The 19,858-nt window shown below is 33.8% G+C and overlaps 1 protein-coding gene across 4 annotated transcripts in view; it reads right to left on the reverse strand.

The window, feature by feature from the left end:
- LOC132205935 (ecdysone-induced protein 74EF-like) overlaps nt 1–19,858 on the reverse strand; it is a 75,235-nt gene that overhangs the window by 13,277 nt on the left and 42,100 nt on the right. The window contains exon 1 of one of the 4 annotated variants that reach the window (XM_059635331.1): nt 1,546–1,996. The exons of the other annotated variants lie outside the window; for them this stretch is intronic. Coding sequence (XP_059491314.1) covers nt 1,546–1,786 — 241 coding nt within the window. The 5' untranslated portion in view covers nt 1,787–1,996. Of the gene's footprint in view, nt 1–1,545; nt 1,997–19,858 lie in introns of those variants that run through there. 4 annotated transcript variants of the gene reach the window in all.

The following is a 19,858-nucleotide window of genomic DNA, read 5'->3' on the forward strand; positions in this document are numbered from 1 at the left end:
TATTTTTTGTATTTAAATTCGCAATCAGATGTCAATTTAGGTTAAATTGGGACACGCTCCGCCGAATTTCGAGAGACGCGTCTTTCCTCATCGCACTGAATAATCGGTTGACCCTGAAAGTGTGTTGTAGCTTTATGGGGTGGCATGTCTGGCCCGTCTATGTGTTGAGTCTCTCTCTCGCCCCACACGGAACGGGAAAATCAATACCCTGTGCTCTATTTTTAGTTGTTTCATGATGTGCATTACGTTTAGCGGCACCGCCGGCGGAAAAGCAGGCGGCCGGGAAAGTTACCTCAAGAAAAGGAAAAAGAAAAGGGTGAAGAAAAAATTGTCACTTAATAAACAATTATTATAAAACTTAAAATCCAATGGGCCGAGGATAAAATATTTGCTCTCCTGCCAAACAAAAGTTATTTTTTACTCTGTCTCTGTCACAATAGGAGAGAGAAAAATGCTAATAATTCTAGGCAGTTATTTCAAATTGCAACTATTTCTTTCCGCATTTTGTAAAATAGTACCAAAATGTTTTATAGAAATGATTAGTTTCCCAGCCGAATTTCATCCTACAATGAAAAATTCTAAATATTTTTACAAAAATTTGTGCATGGTTTTTTTTTTAATTGCGAACAAGATCTGTTTAAAAAATAGTTACTTTTAAAAAATTTCATAACTATTGCGTCTCTCACAATATATAAAAGCAAAAGTTTTATTTACAAATGCGGTTGTTAAAAATGTTGGCGACGCGCCTCTCTCACAAATTTTGGCTTGACTGATGACTTTGGCTCGCGCGTCTGCCCCGACATGCTTTTGGTTATTTTATTTGGGTAGTGCGCGGTGAGTCAGGCAGATTCGTATTTTCGCATCGGCCCAAAAGTAAAAATAGATGGCAGCCTAGTTTCGATCCATCGGGCGAGGAAATCGAGTTGGCGCGGCGGGCGGAAAACAGCGCGCGGCCGGCCCGCGATTGCGGAAGCGATCTTTTTTCGTGTACATTTATATAAATCAGCATATATAGCGGCGCGGGTGACGCAAAGGGCTGGTGCGAATTTCCGTCGGGCACGGTTTTGCAAGAAAATATCCATCAATCGGCAGAAATAAAAAAAAACCGTTTCCGTACAATTCAAAATGCTTTTCAAAAAAATTTCAACTGATTTATAAATAAATCAATATAGAATTTAAACAAAAATTAATGAATTTGCCAGGTTAAATTTATTATTTTAAGATTTTGGAGGGGGAAATCTGGCAATGCTGAAGTTGTTTGCGCCAAGAGCTTATTATTGAGTTTTTTTCCGTTTCGTCGCACAAACAAAAAATTCCACGTGCTTTCCCTTCGCTGCCCTCGAACGTCTCCCCAGGTATAGAAAGAGAGAAAACGAGTAAACAAAAAAGAAAGATCTTCTGGTGACCTTCGATTCCACCCCCTAAAATCCACCTAAATCCGCCCGGAGTTGACCCAAAAACGCTTTCTAAAACTCCTCTTCTTATATATTTTGCTTTCGTGGAAGAATTAATTTATTTATAAGAAAAATTGTGTGGGAAACTCACGGTATCGCTTCATAAGCGACTTCTTGTAAGGGTTGCAACCCTTTCGTTTTTGCCTCTTGCTGACTGGCGAGGTGGTCGCGAGCGACGAGTCGTCGCTGAATTCGTCCGAGGCGGCCGAATCGCTCTGGCGGCGGCTCACGTCCGACGACGACCGCCTCCGGGGGCCGAGGCTCAGGTCGAGCGGCTCCGGGGACACGGACCTGTCCCGAAAATGCACCGTCTGCACCATGAGTTCCATCATTTCGAATTGTTAATCCACTGATTGGTCGCGAAACGGAAAAGTGTCAGCGCACGAACAACTCGTCGGCACCTGTTGGGTCCATTTCCAAAACGGGACAATCGGCCACTCGCACTCTCGCTGGCCGCCGGCCGCTGTTTTTCCGGCTCCGTCGACGGCACCGCACACTTGCTATATTGTTGAGTGGCCTAGTGCCATAGATATACTAATAACCAAGCGCGCTCGCGAAGAAGGAGAAAACGCGCTCGCTCTTCTCTCTCCGCTCTCGGCACTCGCGATTTCGAAGCGCCCCGAACAGGCGAACCGGCCAACTAACTGCTGGGCTGTGGCGCTTCGTGCAGTCCACGTCGGGTAAATACAACTCATTCTACATATCGTGGCCGGGAAATGGGAAAAGCATGGAACCCGGAAGTCCGGTCTTGAATGAAAACGTTGTGCAACCGATCAAGTTTTGCACGAATTTAAAAAAAAAATATGTATTTAATCTAAATGAAATTTGAATTTTCAATATACCAACTTATTTCCCTCAGTCAAACAGCAATAAATTGTAAAATTTGCATTTTTTTTCATTTTTGATTGGTTTGTCAAATTAGAATTTCTCTCACTAATGTCGATGAATGTTAGAACCGGTTCAAACAATGCAACGCAAAGTTTTCTAGATTTAATTTTATTATAAGGTTTTGTGAAAGGAAAAAAAAAATTTTCGTTACAATAATGCATGGCTTATAATTTTATGAACCAAATATGTTTGGGATGAATTTTTTTTATTAAATTTTTACAGAGATAGTTATAGTAATAATTATTTTCAAGCAAAAAATCCTTTGTGTGGGGAGTAATTTTTGCAAAGGAAGAAAATTAATAGATGTAATTATATTTGTATTTTTGTTATACAATTTCAAAATTTATGATGTCACTTATGCAAGAAATAAGCAATAGGTAAAATGTATAATAATTTCATTCTTGAGAAATATAAAGAAAATTACATTATTGCTTGAATTTTCTACTAGATGTTGCAACACGGAATACAGAAGATTAAGATTCCACAAAAAAGTGTAATAAAAGCTCTTCAAAATAAGTCCATAAACACAAGCGTTTATATAAATATGAAATTTTAAACGAAAAAGATCAAAAGGCGTTTTTAGTCTACATATTTAAAAATAAAGAAGTTGCGTTAAATATCTATTTTTCTTATGACTTATGAAGTGGAAAAATAAGACTTCTTCTGAGTTTTTTGTCATATAAAATTCATTAAACGAAATGGTAAACATGCGAAAATGGTGCGTTCGTGCGATTTTGACTTTCCAGCATGGCGGCGATGGACCAAAAACACAAGCATACACTTGTTGTTTGTATATAAAGCAATTTCCAAGGTAGCGCGAGAGGCACAAAGTTCATCAATTAGCTGATACCTCTCAAATGGAAATAATTACGCCCGTGTCTCTTATGCTCTGATGGTAAACAAGCAAATTAATGAATTCAGATGGTGCGCAATGTGTGATCGAGAATCCTTAAAACAAACGGTTCAAATTGGCGATACACGATACACATTATATGCAAACTCGGTACGCAAAGTGAATTATTATTTATGTATCTTTCTCTATATTTATATCCGTCCTTAATTAAATTCAAGCATCTCCGAACTTTTCGACAGGGCGAATCGTTTTCCGAGAAATGCGAAACTCGATGAAATGTTTTTCAAACTTTTCCGCACGTCTTCCCTCCGGAACTGCTGAATTTTGGCACGTATACCATCAGCGCAGGAGTTTCTGATTTCATCCCGGTGGCGGCGACGAGCACCAAGGAGGAGTATTGTTGTCGGAGGGCACACATTTTGATTGGATAATCTGTGCTGTATTGATTTTAATCGTGGGCAGTGTGGGTAGATGAGAAAAAAAGGTAGGCACAGGGAGGAAGGTAGACATGATAATCATTACATCAAATATAGCACGGAGAAAAATAATTTTATATTTAGATTTTATATTATTACTATAGAAATTAAAAAAGTTAACTTTATTATATATTTCATTTCTATTTATATTCCTTACTATTAACTCTGATGCAAATGGATGCAAAAATAAGCGTTACATTCAATTTATGTGCTTTTGTGTTGGTAATTTTAGATATTTATGTAAAAATTGCATATAAATAAATTCATTTGTGCCTGAATTAACAGTTAAAAAATAAATAGTAAAATTAAGCGAAAATTCAATTATTTCAATTTAATGAACTTCTATTAAATTCATAATTTAGCTGCAATCAATGCAACCGCCAAGCAAGGCTCTTAATTTTTAATTCAATTAAATTTTAATTCGTGTTGACAAAATTCAAACACTGCAAAAGACCATAGAGAATCAATAATCAAATATATTTCCAAGAAGACGAATTTCCAAAATAAATGGATTTAAATTATATAATACTGTATTTTCTGCCAAAATTCGATTGAAAAATTTTATTATTCCGAATCTTCGATTATAAATAAAACATCAGAATCAGAACCCATAAAATTTATAATTTTTAATATGTTCAGTTTCCGCTTTTTTACTGCCTCCAACTTGATATCGAGGGTAAGGTCAACGAAAAGTGACCCAGCTCAACCCAACTTGAAATGGAGTGGCACACTACTCTCGTGGTGAGACATGTGACCAGAGCACTTCAAAGTCCAATGAAGCGAGTTTTCAGGACTTGACAAGAAGTGCAAAAGTGGCAAATTTCGTGTGCCCTATGCGAGATAAAAAAAAGATATATAATAAAGCCCAACATTTTTTTTTGTACTTCTCGACTTTTGCTTTATCACCAGGCAAAAAAAGAGCCTGCTTATCAATCAAGGAACTAATGTGAAGAAGATTTGGCTTGGAAACAGCCGAGTCGAATGATAATAATTGATAATAGGGCAGTTTTGCTGCAAGCACCATTATCGCAATGGCTGCGACGCAAATGAAATTGAGCTGATAATTAAAATCTTATTATTTGTTTTTGGGCCTGGCCTCCTTTTTGTCAGAGATAATATATCATGAAAAACTTCACGATTATTTAAATGATAGAAAATATTGTACATTTTCAAAATTAGAACTTAATAGGAAAGTAAAAAACCTAAAAAACCTAGTGATATCAATTAATTTTTGTTTAGATACATTTTTAATTTAATTCTTTGGTATGAAAATTAAAAAGTGTTGGAACTTTTTATAAATTTACATCTCTACAGCATAAATTTCGCCACATATTACTAAATATTGTATTGTACATTCCAATAATATGGCATTCAACAATAAAGCACAGTGCAGTGCATTATTGTGGTGCCTGCAGAAGACAGTTTGCTATTGAAAGGTCTCACATTTGTCACGGCAGGTCTATCTATCTGTCCTGTAAGGACACATCCTACCATACATGCTTATGCACAAATTGTGGTGCTGCTGGTGCAAGTAAGTGTATGTAAAGCACATAGACGGTTCAATAAAGTGTGACGTCACGCGGAGCAGGCCAAGGTCCCTATTTTTGTTATGACCCAATTCACTGCCCCTCCCTCCCTCTCTTTCACTGAGAGAGTCATACTCGCAGGTAAGCCCGCTGCTTTTGTAAAGTGCATAATATTATTTCCATCGGATATATGCACATATGTAACGCATGCACGTGGTGGAGAGGGACGATTATTGTCACCTCTCCAGTTATTTATGCGTTGCATTGAAGAGAGGAGCGATTATTTTTTTATTATTATTATTTGCTTTCAAATGCATCTGCCGTGCATTCTGAACATTCCCACTACCGACGCTGGTATAAAGACACTAATTAGCTCATTGTACTTATATGAGAGTGACACGCCCTGCGACGTTGTTGGTTTCCTTTCTCGGTGGAAACGTGAAACGTCCTCACTAGTTTTTCTTTTAGCAATTAAATTAAAATAATCCAAATCGGATCGACTTAAAAACTTGTTCATATTTTTTTTTAATTCAATTTGATGAGTTAATTCAATTAAAAATAACATTTTAATTAATGCCAGTTTTCCTGTTGTGCTGTTTTTTGCTAATTGCAAAAACTACCAAGCTTTAATTGATTCACTTAAAATTGTCCTGCAGGTTTTCCTTAATTCTTTTAACTTGCGGTTTTCTTTTTCTAGAGGCTAATTATTTATCATTAATTTTTCTCAAATATAAATTAATTTGGACTTTGTTGATTTTAGTTCCTATTGGAGGAAGAGAACATAAAATTAATAATTAATTTATAAAATTTGACTTTAATTCATCACTTTTCAAAAAAAGTTTTAATTTCCTTTTCCTTCAACAGTAAAATGGTCATAAATATTAAGGTGTTCTATGATTTTGAGAATGAAAAAACTGCAGTTTCATCATTGTGGAGGATTGGTGCATAAATATTAATTTACTAATTTTTCATTCTGACTGAAATTTAATTAAATTTTTTTTTTTAATTACAAGATCTAGAATTGGAATTTTAATATTTGATAAGGCCAAAGGTGGTTTTCTAATTTAAAAAAAATTTAATGAAATCAAAATTTCCTATTATTTCTAAATAATGGTGAATTTAACATGATTGTTTTCATCTGTCACCATCAAGCTCCAGCACAACGAATAATGCATTGGGGCGCATTTGAACAAAGCACTTCGCACTCGTCGTATGTATATACATGGGATGGATGTATGAGATTTCGAAATCGTGCACACACGAGCCCTGACCCCAATAGCGCGCAGGCGGCTAACTAGCTTCGAGAAGAGCTCTCTTTATTTTTATCAGAGAAGCGGCGGCGTGCATTCATTTATTTATTATTACACCAGCGCACCACCGCATATTAATGCATCATGTACATGGGATAAAGTATGCATTAAATATATTCAACTTGCCGGCCGGGTCACCGCGTGTTGACAATAATAATAATAAAAAAAAAAATAGCGAGCCAGCCTATGTTTACTGTATTTACTATTTCAAATCATTGAATTTATTAAAAAAAAAACTGACAAAGGCACTTTTTCCAATTTAAAATTTTATTGTATTGACCGAGAAGAATAAATATAATAATAATTGAAAAAAACGGTATTAGTTTTAATAAAGAATTAAATTTTGGACGTTTTCAGAATTGAATTTAGTTGCAAAATTGTCTTTAATAATGTATCAATTTAATTTGCACTTTTTTCTTCCAACCGCTAGATAAGTTCATTTGCATACAAACTTTTTATGTTATAATTCTGTTAAAACTTCTGTACTTCAAACCCACGTGGGAGAATGGAAGCATTGTTATAACTTACAATGCCCTTTTTATGCTTGTTTTCAACTTTAGCTATAATTCCGGATCATGGTTTTCGAACAATCAGTTTCGGTTGTTGTTATGAAATCTATTTGAGACAAACCTATATTTTGAGACACTTATTATTATTTTTAATGGAGCCCTTGCACAAATTGATGACAGCATCGTAAAGCGATGAGCTCATTGTTATCCAGAAAAGCACGTCAGCATGCAGCGCTCGCTTCGTTTGTGGTAACAGCTATGTGAAAAATTTAAATATAAAACGCACACCAATGCACTAATCTCAGAAGTGTTTTTCTTTCTAAATGAGAGATAATTTAACTGATTGTCCGAATCGGGCTCTTATTTAGGAATTGTGCTGTTTTAGAAGTTAATTAACGCATTAAATTCTTTTGTTGTGCCTAAATTCATGAAATTTTTCAACAACTGTATCAAACAATTTTTTGGAATTGATGTTCCATCTATACTATTGATAAATTAGATCAAATTCTTCAGTTGCATTTTGTAAAATTTTAATTATAAATTATAAACTCAAATTAGCCCCTTTCAGTTTATATTGATTCTTGTTGCAATACAGTAATTAAAATATGAATAATATGATCAACTAATTATTGTATTTCTGAAAATATTTGAAAACAAAAACTTCTTTGACTAAAAAATGTGACAAATTTCAAATTTTGCGTATGTATTATTCCAAGTCTCAGTCTAATTTATTTGTAATTTTAATATTCAGAAATTTGTTATAAAATTACTCAAATTAATAATTTGCAAATTTGCAGTTTTCTTCTTCTTTAACTGCTAAATATTTCGCTTTTTTATGCAGTTTGGTGACCAGGAATTAATGATTGGAGCGGCCAGCGGAAAAGTCACACGAGCGAATTAACATTTTTCTCATCGCGCGCCGTCCGGCGCACGAGGAAGTGGAGTTTTTCACACACACAAACAGCCGCATTGTTTCATCGCAATTATTCGCGACTGTGGCGGAGGAGAGGTGGTGTTTCTCGGCTTGTCTGCGAAGGAAAGATTTTATGCAAGCTCGTATAGAAACAAGACGAGGAAGGCGAAAATAAAAATCGCCTCTCCTCTCGTTGCTGCTTCCTTTATTCTTTTCGATTCATTTTTCGCTACAACGTGGCGCGCCAGCCAGAGACGCGAGAGAAGAAGCTTTTCAAGGTCCGCTCCAAAAATCGAGGAGCTTTGACCCTTCCAAGGTGACGCTGAGAGCAAAAACTACCACCAAATTTAAGAAAATAGAAATTTACAGTATTTTAAAAAACAATAATTTTTTCATATTTTAATCTAGATTAATTTATTTTGGGAAAATTACTCATTCTAAAAAAAGACATTTTATAAATCTGGTGCAACCCCACAACGGTGGCTAGCCGCAGGATGAGATTTTGTTATCTATTTTACTTTGACGTGCGAAGTTGTGGTGATTCGCGGAGTTTTGCACTCTCACCAGCACATGATACACATTTTCATCAAAACATTGCGGCTTCACTCAAAACTAAGCCATAAATAGTGATTTTTATAATTTGTTGAATGAAATTTTATTTTTTAAAATCTTAATGATCTAATAAAATGTCCCCAACGATATGACAATGTCAGTTAACTTGGGTGATATATTACATTATTTACAATGCAAATGATTGTACTTATTTATTTAAACTTCATTTTTCTTTTGAAATCAATATAGCATCAATAAGAAAATATTTTAATTTACTTAAACAATAAAAAAATCAATCTTTAAATTAAAAAAAATTTAAATAAATAAAAATTGAAAATTAATAAAAAACAAATACCATTAAAATGATTTATAAAAAACTTAAAAATTGTTTTAAATAAATTTATATAATTTTCTTTGTTTATTTTTAATACAAATATTGTTATTCTGCTTCAATCTAAACTATATTAATTACAATTTTTAATTTTATAAATTACTAAAATGTTAGATTTTAAAATTATAATGATTCACAAATTTTAAAGACATCAAAAAGATTATAATATATTTTTTTTTTTAAATTTATATTACAATGGTTCTGGTCAGTGTGTGTGTATTCTCAATTTAAAAAATTAAAATTACTAACTTATACTTGAATGTTGATCAAGACCTGAGGAAGAAAGAGCGTTCTTAAACAACAGTTTGGAATTTTAATTTCCGATTTTATTTCAACATATTTGACTTTCCTTCTTTCTCCACTTGCGCTTTTCTGCAGCTTCTCTCGCAGGAGAGAGATCAGGTTTTGGTTTTGGGCTTGGTTTGCGCGAGAGTGAGTTTTCCCGACGCGCGGCAGGAGCGTCACTGTCCGTCCGCAATGGTGAGCCAGTTCAAGGCTAAGCAAGCGCGGAGCCACTCGCAGTGTCAATGTCTTGCTTCAGGGTCGTCTTTTTTGAGCACCGTTTCCTCGTCAGGCCGGTCAGCCCGAGCCAGCAAAAGAGCGAACCCTGCTCTCGCGCGCGCTCTACCCCTGTGGCCAATCACGCGCGCCTCAAAGCTTTTTTTTATTACCGATACAATGACGTTTACTTTTGGCCAAAAACGTCAAGAAATGTATACCATCGAGGATTATGTGCTAAATGTGTTTTTGTCCATGTAGGAGTTAAAAATGTTTTTTTTTTTTTCATAAAAATTTATGTGTTTGAACCAGGAAACGAAAAATACCAATACTTTTGGTTAATTTTAAGATCAGCATTTTTTTTTTTAAATCTCTAATTTTGTTCATATTTTTATTCTTACTTTCATTTTTGATTTAACTCCTGAAAAAATTGTTTAAATGTTATTAAACACATGAAAATTTCAAAAATCCTATATCAATATTGCTATAAATTTATATTTTTCTATCCAGAAATAATTTAGGTCAACGTTTAACTTGTTTAAGGCCACTTTTGGCTAGTTTTTTACTTTGATTAAAAAATTTAAAAGATTCCCTTCGGCATTTATGGATGTAAATAAAAATCGATGCATTATTTTTTCTTTTGATAAATTAAAAAGTGTAAATAAATTAAATTATTAAGACCAGCACAAATAAACCATTTTCCGACTCTTTGAAGCCTTTTGATGGGAAATCTGAAAAGGTATTGTTGCCAAGCAATTAATTTTGAACAGTTTAACAACCTCTGGGGAATAGCAGCAAAATTGCAAATTAAGAGCATTAGTTTAATTGTGCAGAGTGGCTGTATAATTATATCCAAATCGTTTAAAACCTTTAATTTTTATTAAATATAAAAAAAAACTTGACAAAATGATCAATAAACCATAAATTCAACAATTTTGCGTCATTGTTGGCATGTTGGCAGACCAAATATTTTAGAGTTGAAAAATTTGGAAGTTTTTAACAAAATTAACTTTTTATATTACCTACTTTTTAAACGCCGGTCTCAAAATCCGCTTTCAAGCAATAAAGTTTTAAATGCATATTTTATTTTAGGTTTTTTTTTTGCATATAATACATTTTGTTTACAATTTCCTATTTCGGATCTTTTTTTTCGACCTTGCCTTGTTAGCACAGCGCATTAAATACACCTTCTGCTGCTGCACTTCTCCTGCAAGGTTGTCCACAAAATATGCGCAATTCAAAACTTCTAGAACTCTTGGCATATATAATTTTGGATTTGTTAACGCACCAAGGTTGAGAGTTCAACGAATCCTTTTCTTGTTTGCCTCTTCGTGAATGCGGTGATGGTCACGCGGAAATGAAAAGCGAGTTTTTCGCCGTGTGCAACAATAAGGATAGGAAAGATAATGGATGACTAATTTGAGGTTGCGTTGGAAATCAGTTTGACATTCCGAGAAGGAAAAGGTCAATGATGTCAATATCCGTTATAAATTTTAGGAGAAAGAAAATAATATATATAAATATTTTTACTTCTTAATGAATTAAATTTACAGAAAACTAATATTTATCGATTAAGATTTAAAAACAAAATATTAGTAAATGAAAGTCAACAGATATTTTTGTAACAACACAAATTAGTCTGCTATGGAGCATTTTATTTATTTTTTTTTTTTTAGAGACAGACACCGTCTGTCATGTGGGCAGATCATGTGTGCGTAATTTTTGTTTGAGGAAGAGCGCGAAGAGTGCACATGTGTTCCAGACAAGCAAGTGTGAGGGGATAAAAAACACATTGGTTTTTTTGATACGATCCTCTCCTGTGTACAAAACCCAGACACGCGGTCCAAAGAAATCGCAGGGGGGAGAGCGAAGTTTTTTTTCAACCGGCCTGACGTAAATCGCGGCTGTTATAATTTCTTTTTCGTGTGCGCAAACGTGCAAAGAAATTGAGAGAAAAAAGAGCAAAGAATATGCAAACGCAGAACAAGAAGAAGAAGAAGGTTTTTGTTTCACGCTTAGTTCGTAGCGACGAGCTAGTGATTCATCACCAGATGTTATGTTTCGCGATCGTGCGAATTGTTTTTTTCTTTGCTTCAAAAGCGTAATAAGCAAAATTCGTAATGATGACTAAATTTCTTTTGCAGTTGTTACTCAAATTTTATAAAATGCACATTCCATAAACAGTCTCCGCTGTGTTAAAAATTATTTAAAAGTGATAACTTAAGAGCCGAAATTGAAAATTGATATATTATTAAACAAAATGAGTGAACATTTGGTAAAAAAATAAATAAACAAAATAAAATAAATAAATTTTTTATGCTATTTTTTTTTTAAACTCATAATCCAAAATTGAAACCAATTAAGATTTCCTCAACTTAAACCAGCAAATTTCTCCATTTTCCTACTTTTCCACAATTTATTATAACCTTTTTATTGTAAGAAAAAGTATAAAAATAATAAAAATTTTTATCAGTTTATTTTTAATCAGTATCACACGAACTAATAAATAAATCTCAAAAATAAAAAGATAAATTTTGAGTGCCATCTGCAATCGACCAATATAGGGTACAATCATGTTATAAAGAGCATCAAAAACTGTATAAAAATAACTTACAGTTTCGGAGTGTAAAAATATCCTTAATTTATATCTATGAATAATATTTTGAAATTTACATAAAACAAAAAAAAGATACTTGAATTAAAATAAATCGAGTTCAAAATTTTACTATTCTATTTGTCATATTACGTTTTTGGAACGCTTTTCACACAATTTCAGTGATAGAAACTAGAAGGAATAGCGTCATTGCCAAAAATTTAAATTTAATAAAAACTGCAATTTAAAAAAAATCGTATTGAGAAAAGCCTTTTCTACGATGCTGGCTGTATTAGTATGAAAAGATATATTCTCTAACCAAAAAACCTAAATATATTTTTATCTTTGAAAATTTCATAAATCGTCATAAACTTGTTGATATCCTCAATTATTAAAAAACTTTTTACAAATACACGATCCATTCAGATTTTAACGATTAAAGATTAAAAATGATTTTTCTCTCTCCAATTTTGATAAACGCAGCGCAAAGATTATTTTAATATGTATTTTTCTGAATACTATTATATTTTTTAATGTCGTAAGCGTGCCAGAACTGCCAGAATTGGCACGCCACCCACCACATAATCGCACCCACCAAAGCGTGTATCGATTTTTTTTGTTCGCGCGCGTTGCATAAACGGGCCGCAAAAAGCCGTTTTGCTTGCGCAACGACGCTCGATTGTCACAAATTAGAAGGTAGAAATGGGCAACCTGTTTCCCTCTCTCGCTTTTACACTTATTTGTCACCGAAACTGGTTCTCCGCCCGCTGACAACGTGATAACGAAAGGGAAAACATATTGTGTCTCGAATTTTGGGTCAGCCGTAGACACTTATATTTTTTTTTCACTATCAAATAGTCGCGCTCTAAAGTCAGGGTTTGAAGAAATCCAGTTTTTATCAGGCATTTTCAATACCTATAATTTAACCACGCCCGAAAATTGCATGATAGAGTAATTATTATTGATATTAAATCAAAAATTCACAATATGATTTTTTATTAAAATTACTCATACTTACGGCTTTCGAGTGGAAAATAAAGCAATTAATGCCAACAGCTAATTTCTTGGGCCTGGACCAGTTTAAGTGATCATTGATCATATCAAATTCAATGCAATTTTCAGTCAATTTCAATTCAATGAATTTTGACCAGCAGTTTTGAAAGAAAATAAAAAATACCAAAGTCACTATTTTTTTTTGTATATTTTTTTCTACTTGGATTTTAAAAACCTGAAACTTGTGTAAATACTGTCAAAAATAGGCAAGTTTTTTCAAGATTTGGCAACTCTCCTTCTCTTAAAGTAAATTGGCGAACGCGCTAAGAAATGCTAATTTATTCAATTCACACGTTAAAATCGTGCCTCGGCGAGAGAGTGAATTTCAGCATTTACCTATGTACACTTTTATTCTCAAGTCTCAGGGCGAAGAAATATGTACAAGAGTGAATGCCTCTTAAAAAATCCCCATCGAGATGAGACGGGACAGCAGCGGCAAAACAGGATTTCAAGCGTGTCAAGGTGACCAATGAGTGTACAACGCAAGGTACACTTGCGCGTCACTGCAGCGCGGCATTTAAGAGTTATAATTCGATCTCATTGCTCGCGAGCACTTTGGCCCAAATTCACTTTTTCCAACTTGGTATGAACGACTATGCTTTTTTATAATCGTGCGGCACAATGGCTGACCTAATATACACACACACATTAGAGCTTTACACGTTGCTTTGCTTTATTGGAGCAAAAAGTCATTTAATTAATTAGTAATTAATTATTTAATTTGTTTGCTACTTGAATTAATCAGATAATCACTTAAGCACTTAGGAATTTAAAGAGAGAAAAATAAATTAATATTTTTTTTTGTCCCTTTGCAACACCTTCAAAATCGAGCCCATTTTGGCTTTCCAGCCTTTTTTTTTATAAAAAAAGAGTCGAAATTGGCTCTCATTTTATTGAAGAAGTTCTGCCATATCATGGAAAATTTCAAAGAGTTTATTGATTATTCATTAAATTTCAAACCATGGCTCACATTTTTTATAAAGCATGTCAGAGATGACAAAAAATCTAAAGCAGACAATTTTATGATCCTGAATTTTTGTACGTCTTTATGAAAATATCGAAGTTTCAAAATATTTTTGGCAACGCAGTTTTATTTTGTGTGTGATTTTTTTTAGATAATTTAATAAAAAAAAATCCAATTTTAATTTGTAGCTCATAGGTTCTCATGAATTTCAACCTTTTTTTAATTCTGTTTATATGGAGGCCTAGAATATTTAGTGTTTTTCTGCGTGGAAACAGGTTGTTGCTGCAGTTGGTCCACTTTTGAGTTGAATAAGAGAAATGTGTATCTCTCAAGAAGATAGCGAAAACAACCTTCAAGGAAACGGAAATTTCAACACTCTCTCACACTGCGATTCTTGCGAGTATCAGCAAAAGTAGCCGTGTTGCATTTTTCTCTCATGTGTTGGATTTGCGTTATGGTTGTGGCGCACAAAAGCCATAGAGCTCTCTTCGTCGCCGCCGCCGAGGAGGGTATTCAATTGCCCTAGCTCCAATTTAGGTCAAACGCACTTGAAACATGATGAGACTGAATGTTAATGCAGGCGCTAGTGTTACTATTCACTGTACGTAATAATGGGGGTGTTACATGAGAAGCCGAGCGCGTTTTGCAAGTTACGTGGAAATAACGATTTTGATTGCGAGCCAATCAATCGGATTGCAAAAATTATGCAGATTTTGCTGCGAACCTTTTTTTTAATTTGACCCAACAGGTGGATCTAGCAAACATTGTATGTGAGCCTAAAAATTCATTATTTCAGATTTTTGGAATATTTAAAAAACACTGCTATCATAAAATAAATATTAGCAAAAAAAATATTGTTAATTTTATCAAACCTTCATTGATGTAAGAAAGTACCACTGTTTTTAATACATTTTTGTTCAAATACAAATTTATTTAGGAATCTGAGCATTTAAATTCCCCATTTTGAGAAAAAAAATATACTTTCTTCAACTTCTTGTCTAGATTCAGTCCTAAAAGAGTGTGAGCCTTGCTAAAAAATTGGCACATGCGGCGTACAATGCGTAGCCTATATTTTTCGAGAGAGCCGTCAAAAGTGTTTATACGGCTGGCCCCGCGTGTTCGCTGCCGATTCCTTTCATTTTCAGCATCACTTTCATGCGGGTCATGGCCACGCAATTCGCCAAAAACACACACACACGCCAATTGATCCGTGCTCTTTTCTGCGCGACTCGTACTGTTGCACATCATCCTAATTTTGCAAAAATTTTAAATATAAACGAGAAACAACTTTTACCGATTTTTTTATATTAAATTATTTCTCTGGAATTATAAACAAACATACACAGAATAAATATGTAATTTCTTTACTCACTGAATTAAGAATTAACAAATTGTATAACAATAAAAATTTTTAGAATAAATTAAAATTTTGATTGCCAATTTGAAATGCAAATAAAATAATTGTGCAATATGCGGACGTATTGAAAACTAAATTTTTAATTTGCATTGTCGCCTAGGACGATAATCTGAATGTGTAATTTTTTACGCTGACAAACTAGAACGTCGCTGTGAAAATTAACAAACGCGCAGGGTCCTCCTTTGCATGTTGCTTCACTCCCGCGTGCATAATCATATCTCTCTTTTCTCACTCTCTCGGCCGCGCGCTCTTCTTTCAAATAACTAGGTTAAAATTATCACAGCCGCCTTGTTATGCATACAACGCAGCCCAGATAAATAATACGTTACATGTGTCGGCAGCTGGAGGATCTTATTGATTCGAGATTGCCTTATATATGGGATCATCAGGTTGCACCAAACGTGTGCAACCAACAATCGCAAAACTAGCCCAATTTTACCATTTTTGAGCAGTAATTAAAATACAATGCTAGTATTTTGAATAAAAATCTTAATCATTGAAATATAATTTACATTTTTTTTAAATGTATGCATTATATTAAAATTTTATATTTATTAAAATAAAATATTTTGATTTTACTAAACAAGCTTAAAATTTAATTTATTATAATATAATATTAAAATTATCACTGCCCGAATTCTAATTGGCAGTAATCAATTTTTTTCGTCTGCAAGGACTATATATTTGTTTGTTGTAAAAAATGTGATTATTGGTTGTACTTTTCCGATCGCCTTGTTATATTATCATTTGTTTTTTTTCGTCCTGGACATGCTCCAAAATTGAAATCACCTGATTACTATTCCAAGGTGAATTGCCAATCAGATCCGTTGCTAGCCGCTCAGTTTATTTTTTATTTGGACAAATAGTGTTTGTGCACCTGCTGCTGAAATCATCAAAATTTTCATAGCTATTTGCAAATCGCGCAGAATTTCCGGAGTTAATCAAGTGACTCATCTCGACAAGAGCGATCAGGAGAGCTCGTGACTCACACACCTCACACCATCGCAGGTGTAACTGAAAATATTATTCCCTGAGTAAATTTCTAACCTCTGTGTCAACGACTCTTTCCTGATACAGCAATTTTGCTATCCAAACACGTTAAAAAAGCCAATTTTAATTTAAAATCGAAAATAAAAAAATCAATGTTTAAAAAAACATAATATATACTTTGTTATGGAAGCATGATTTTGTCGGATTTTGTATTATGAAATTTAAATTTAATTTTCTGTTTTCATAATTTATTTAATAACAATTATAAGAAATAATTAATTTATCAAGAATAAAAAATAATAATTTAGTTGTATAAAAAAATCAGAAAATATTATTTTACTCAAAAAACAATCAAACTGTTTCCGCGTTTTGGGAGTAAATTCTAACAGAAAAGATCAAACACGTGCGTATACATGAGATTAAAAATAATTAATATGCGCAGCTGTCCTCATTTTCCAGACGATCTGCAAGATTTTGTGGATCGTCGAGAGTGAGAGTTAATGGAGTCATCATGTCACATCTCTCGGGTTGCAGCTCCAGACCAGACGGAAAAAGGGTTTCGAGAGAGTGCAAGCATCAAAGTCATCCGACAGACACTCCAATTTGAAAAGCAGGTCGCGTTACACACGGCCGCGTGCATTTGCAACTCGATTATATGCATAAGTGTGCGGCAGGATGCGCGCCAGCAGGGGGGTTGCGCCGCACGTGGGGTGGGACGCCCAGTGCAATTACGGGGGTGAGCTTTTTTTTACTTTCGATCATTTACAGAAATAGCTAAAGGAGATGTAATGTAGCTATTTTTGTATGCAAGATTTTATAACTTCGAAGGTAATAATAGGAATTATATGACGAATTATTTATATTTTCATTTCCTAGAAAATATTTATAATATAAGGTTTTTAAAACAAGGGAGGATAACATAAAAATAAATTGCAGAGACGCATTAACTTTTTGGAAACATCACAAAAAATTACATGGATCATAATTATAAATCTTTATACATAGCCAAATTTTTTTTTTTTTTTCAGAAAACTTCATATATTTAAAGTTTAAATAGACCAATAATTGTGAAATGGCTGTAATTTTTCCAAAATGACTTGACATTTGAAGTTATTTTTAGACATTTTAGAGGAGAAAAAAAATACAAAAAAATAAAAATTTGAAATGTTCGTCATTTTTTTTTACAAAAATTGTCTACATTCCTGCAAAACTTTATATGATAAAGCCCCATCTCCACTGTAATGCACTAAGGGCGTTTTCCAAGGAGATTTCCCTCCCACACTGAGTAACTTTAGATTCCAATAAAAGTCTTATCTCGTGTACATTTTTATGTAATTAAAAAACCAACGGCATTTTTTTTTTTTAAAGAAGTTTTTCCAATTTTCCAGATTTTATTTATTTGTTCTTGCTATTGTAATAGTGTGGCGAACCGCGACCAAAACTGGCGCAGCCGTTTTCTTCTGTTTTATAAAAAAAAAGATTTTCAACGCGGAAAGCCAGGTTTCTTCACTGACAATGAATAAAAAATAAAATTTTAATTTCAAGATTCCCTTATTCTGGATCAAATTTGAAACATACCACAAAGTAGACACACCTTTCTCACTAAATTTTTTAGTCTGAAATAAAAGAGAAAGAATGAAATACTCTGAAAACGCTCTCAACGTTGTTTCATCGTGGTCATTTCTTTGCTTTTACCATATTACAATGAAATCAAATTTGACTCACAAAATCAGAAAAATATATTATCATGAGTGCTGTGTGCACTGCATGTGATCATTGGAAAACCCAGTTAGCACCCGTGTGGCCGAACGTGCACAAAAATGACATCAGTGTGCGGTGCGGCTCGCGCGCTAATGAACGGCGGACGTTCGCGGCGTTATTATGCAATTCAAATAGGTCAGCGCGCGAGCGACGAGTTTATCGCGATGGGAAACGATGGACGGCGATTCGCGGAAGAAGGGGCATTCTTTGCTGCCCAGACTCAGAATGGGAGAGACGCCGCCGCGGCCGGGGATTTACTTTCCAATTTGCCTGCTGAATTGAGTCAAGGTTGAGATTTGAAGTGGCTGCTGAATTATTATGCAACCGGTTCGCTATCGTTGTGGGAAAAATTCGAGTTGCAAAGAAGCGTCGGGTTGCGAATTTCTTGCTTAATGGGAATGTTATTTTTTGCATTAGTTATCCATGTTAAATCATTTTTGCTGAACAAGCTGTTTTTTGTCTTCTGAAAATTATCAGTTTACAACAAAAAATCGTATTTTTTCTTTTAAACTGCAGTAAATTTTGAACTTTTGACATTTGATGCTTCCATTTTTAGGAAAGATATTAATGTTGTGTTAATATTTTTTACTCAAAAATCTGTAAACAGCCCAATTTGCGGGGAGCGAGTTAAAAATAAAATAAAAATTTCTTTATAAAAGTCTTTCAACCCTTCCAAATTATGAGATGATTAACGAAACTAGACGTATAATTTTGCAGAGACAGAGACGCAATTTATTTCTTTCTAAGAAGGAAAATTTAATTTGCCTCATTTTTAAAAATTAAATGAAAATTATTTCAATTTCAATTCATTTATTTTTCTCCAAACAAGTCAGAACAATCAAAATATGACAACGGATCCTAAATTGAAGCAAAAATTGTATTTATTAAAAATAATTCAGCTTTGTCTACTTCGGGTTGTTAAGATTTATTTTTGTTTTGAACAAAGAATTGCACGTGTTTTTTTCACTTCATGGAAAAAGTCTCTTCAAGTTAATTCTTTTCTTACTTCAATTTATTTAAACTGGTAAAAAATATAGCAAATTTTAATGAATTTTTAATGTAATTTCAATTCTTCTGTGCGTAAAAGCTTGACTTGAGAGTGAAGAACTGCAGATAATTGAAACGGAAAGTGAGCCTTTGGGTCGGTGGTGCATTTATGCAACTAATATGCATTGGCTGAGCATCCAGCTTGCCGGCAGCGCACGTTCTTTATTAAGCCGAGTGCAATAAAAATGACGTGCAGCCAGCAAAAGACGGAGGCAGAGACGAAGAGGAGTCGTGCACGATGCTTTTCGCTGTGACCTACTTGGGATTAATTTAATTACGTCATGCCCACTGCACGAGCTAGAGGATGAGGCCCTCTTCCTCTCTCGTCTGCAGACCAATTTGGAGATGCACTCGGGCTTACATTGTGCTGCACCAGATCAAAATAATCGCTCAATACCTTTACTTTTTGTCATTTTTAATCTTTTTTGAATCAAAATTAAAAAAAAAATCACCAAATGACTTTCAATGTCCTCAAATCTCAAAGTTCATTGAGGAAAATGATGGAAATATTTGATAACTTTTATTTTTTTTTTAATGACAAAATTATATCGTTTTCCAGACAAGTCTTTTAAATTTTGTTTTGCTTCAAATCTTTTTTCAAATTTTAAATTTTTTTAGAAGCGATAATGATAATTCGATAATGAAAATGAAAAAAAAAGGATA

Source organism: Neocloeon triangulifer, unplaced genomic scaffold, assembly GCF_031216515.1.
Source record: "Neocloeon triangulifer isolate White Clay Creek 2 clone unplaced genomic scaffold, ASM3121651v1 ptg000003l, whole genome shotgun sequence".
Taxonomy (NCBI): Eukaryota; Metazoa; Arthropoda; class Insecta; order Ephemeroptera; family Baetidae; genus Neocloeon; species Neocloeon triangulifer.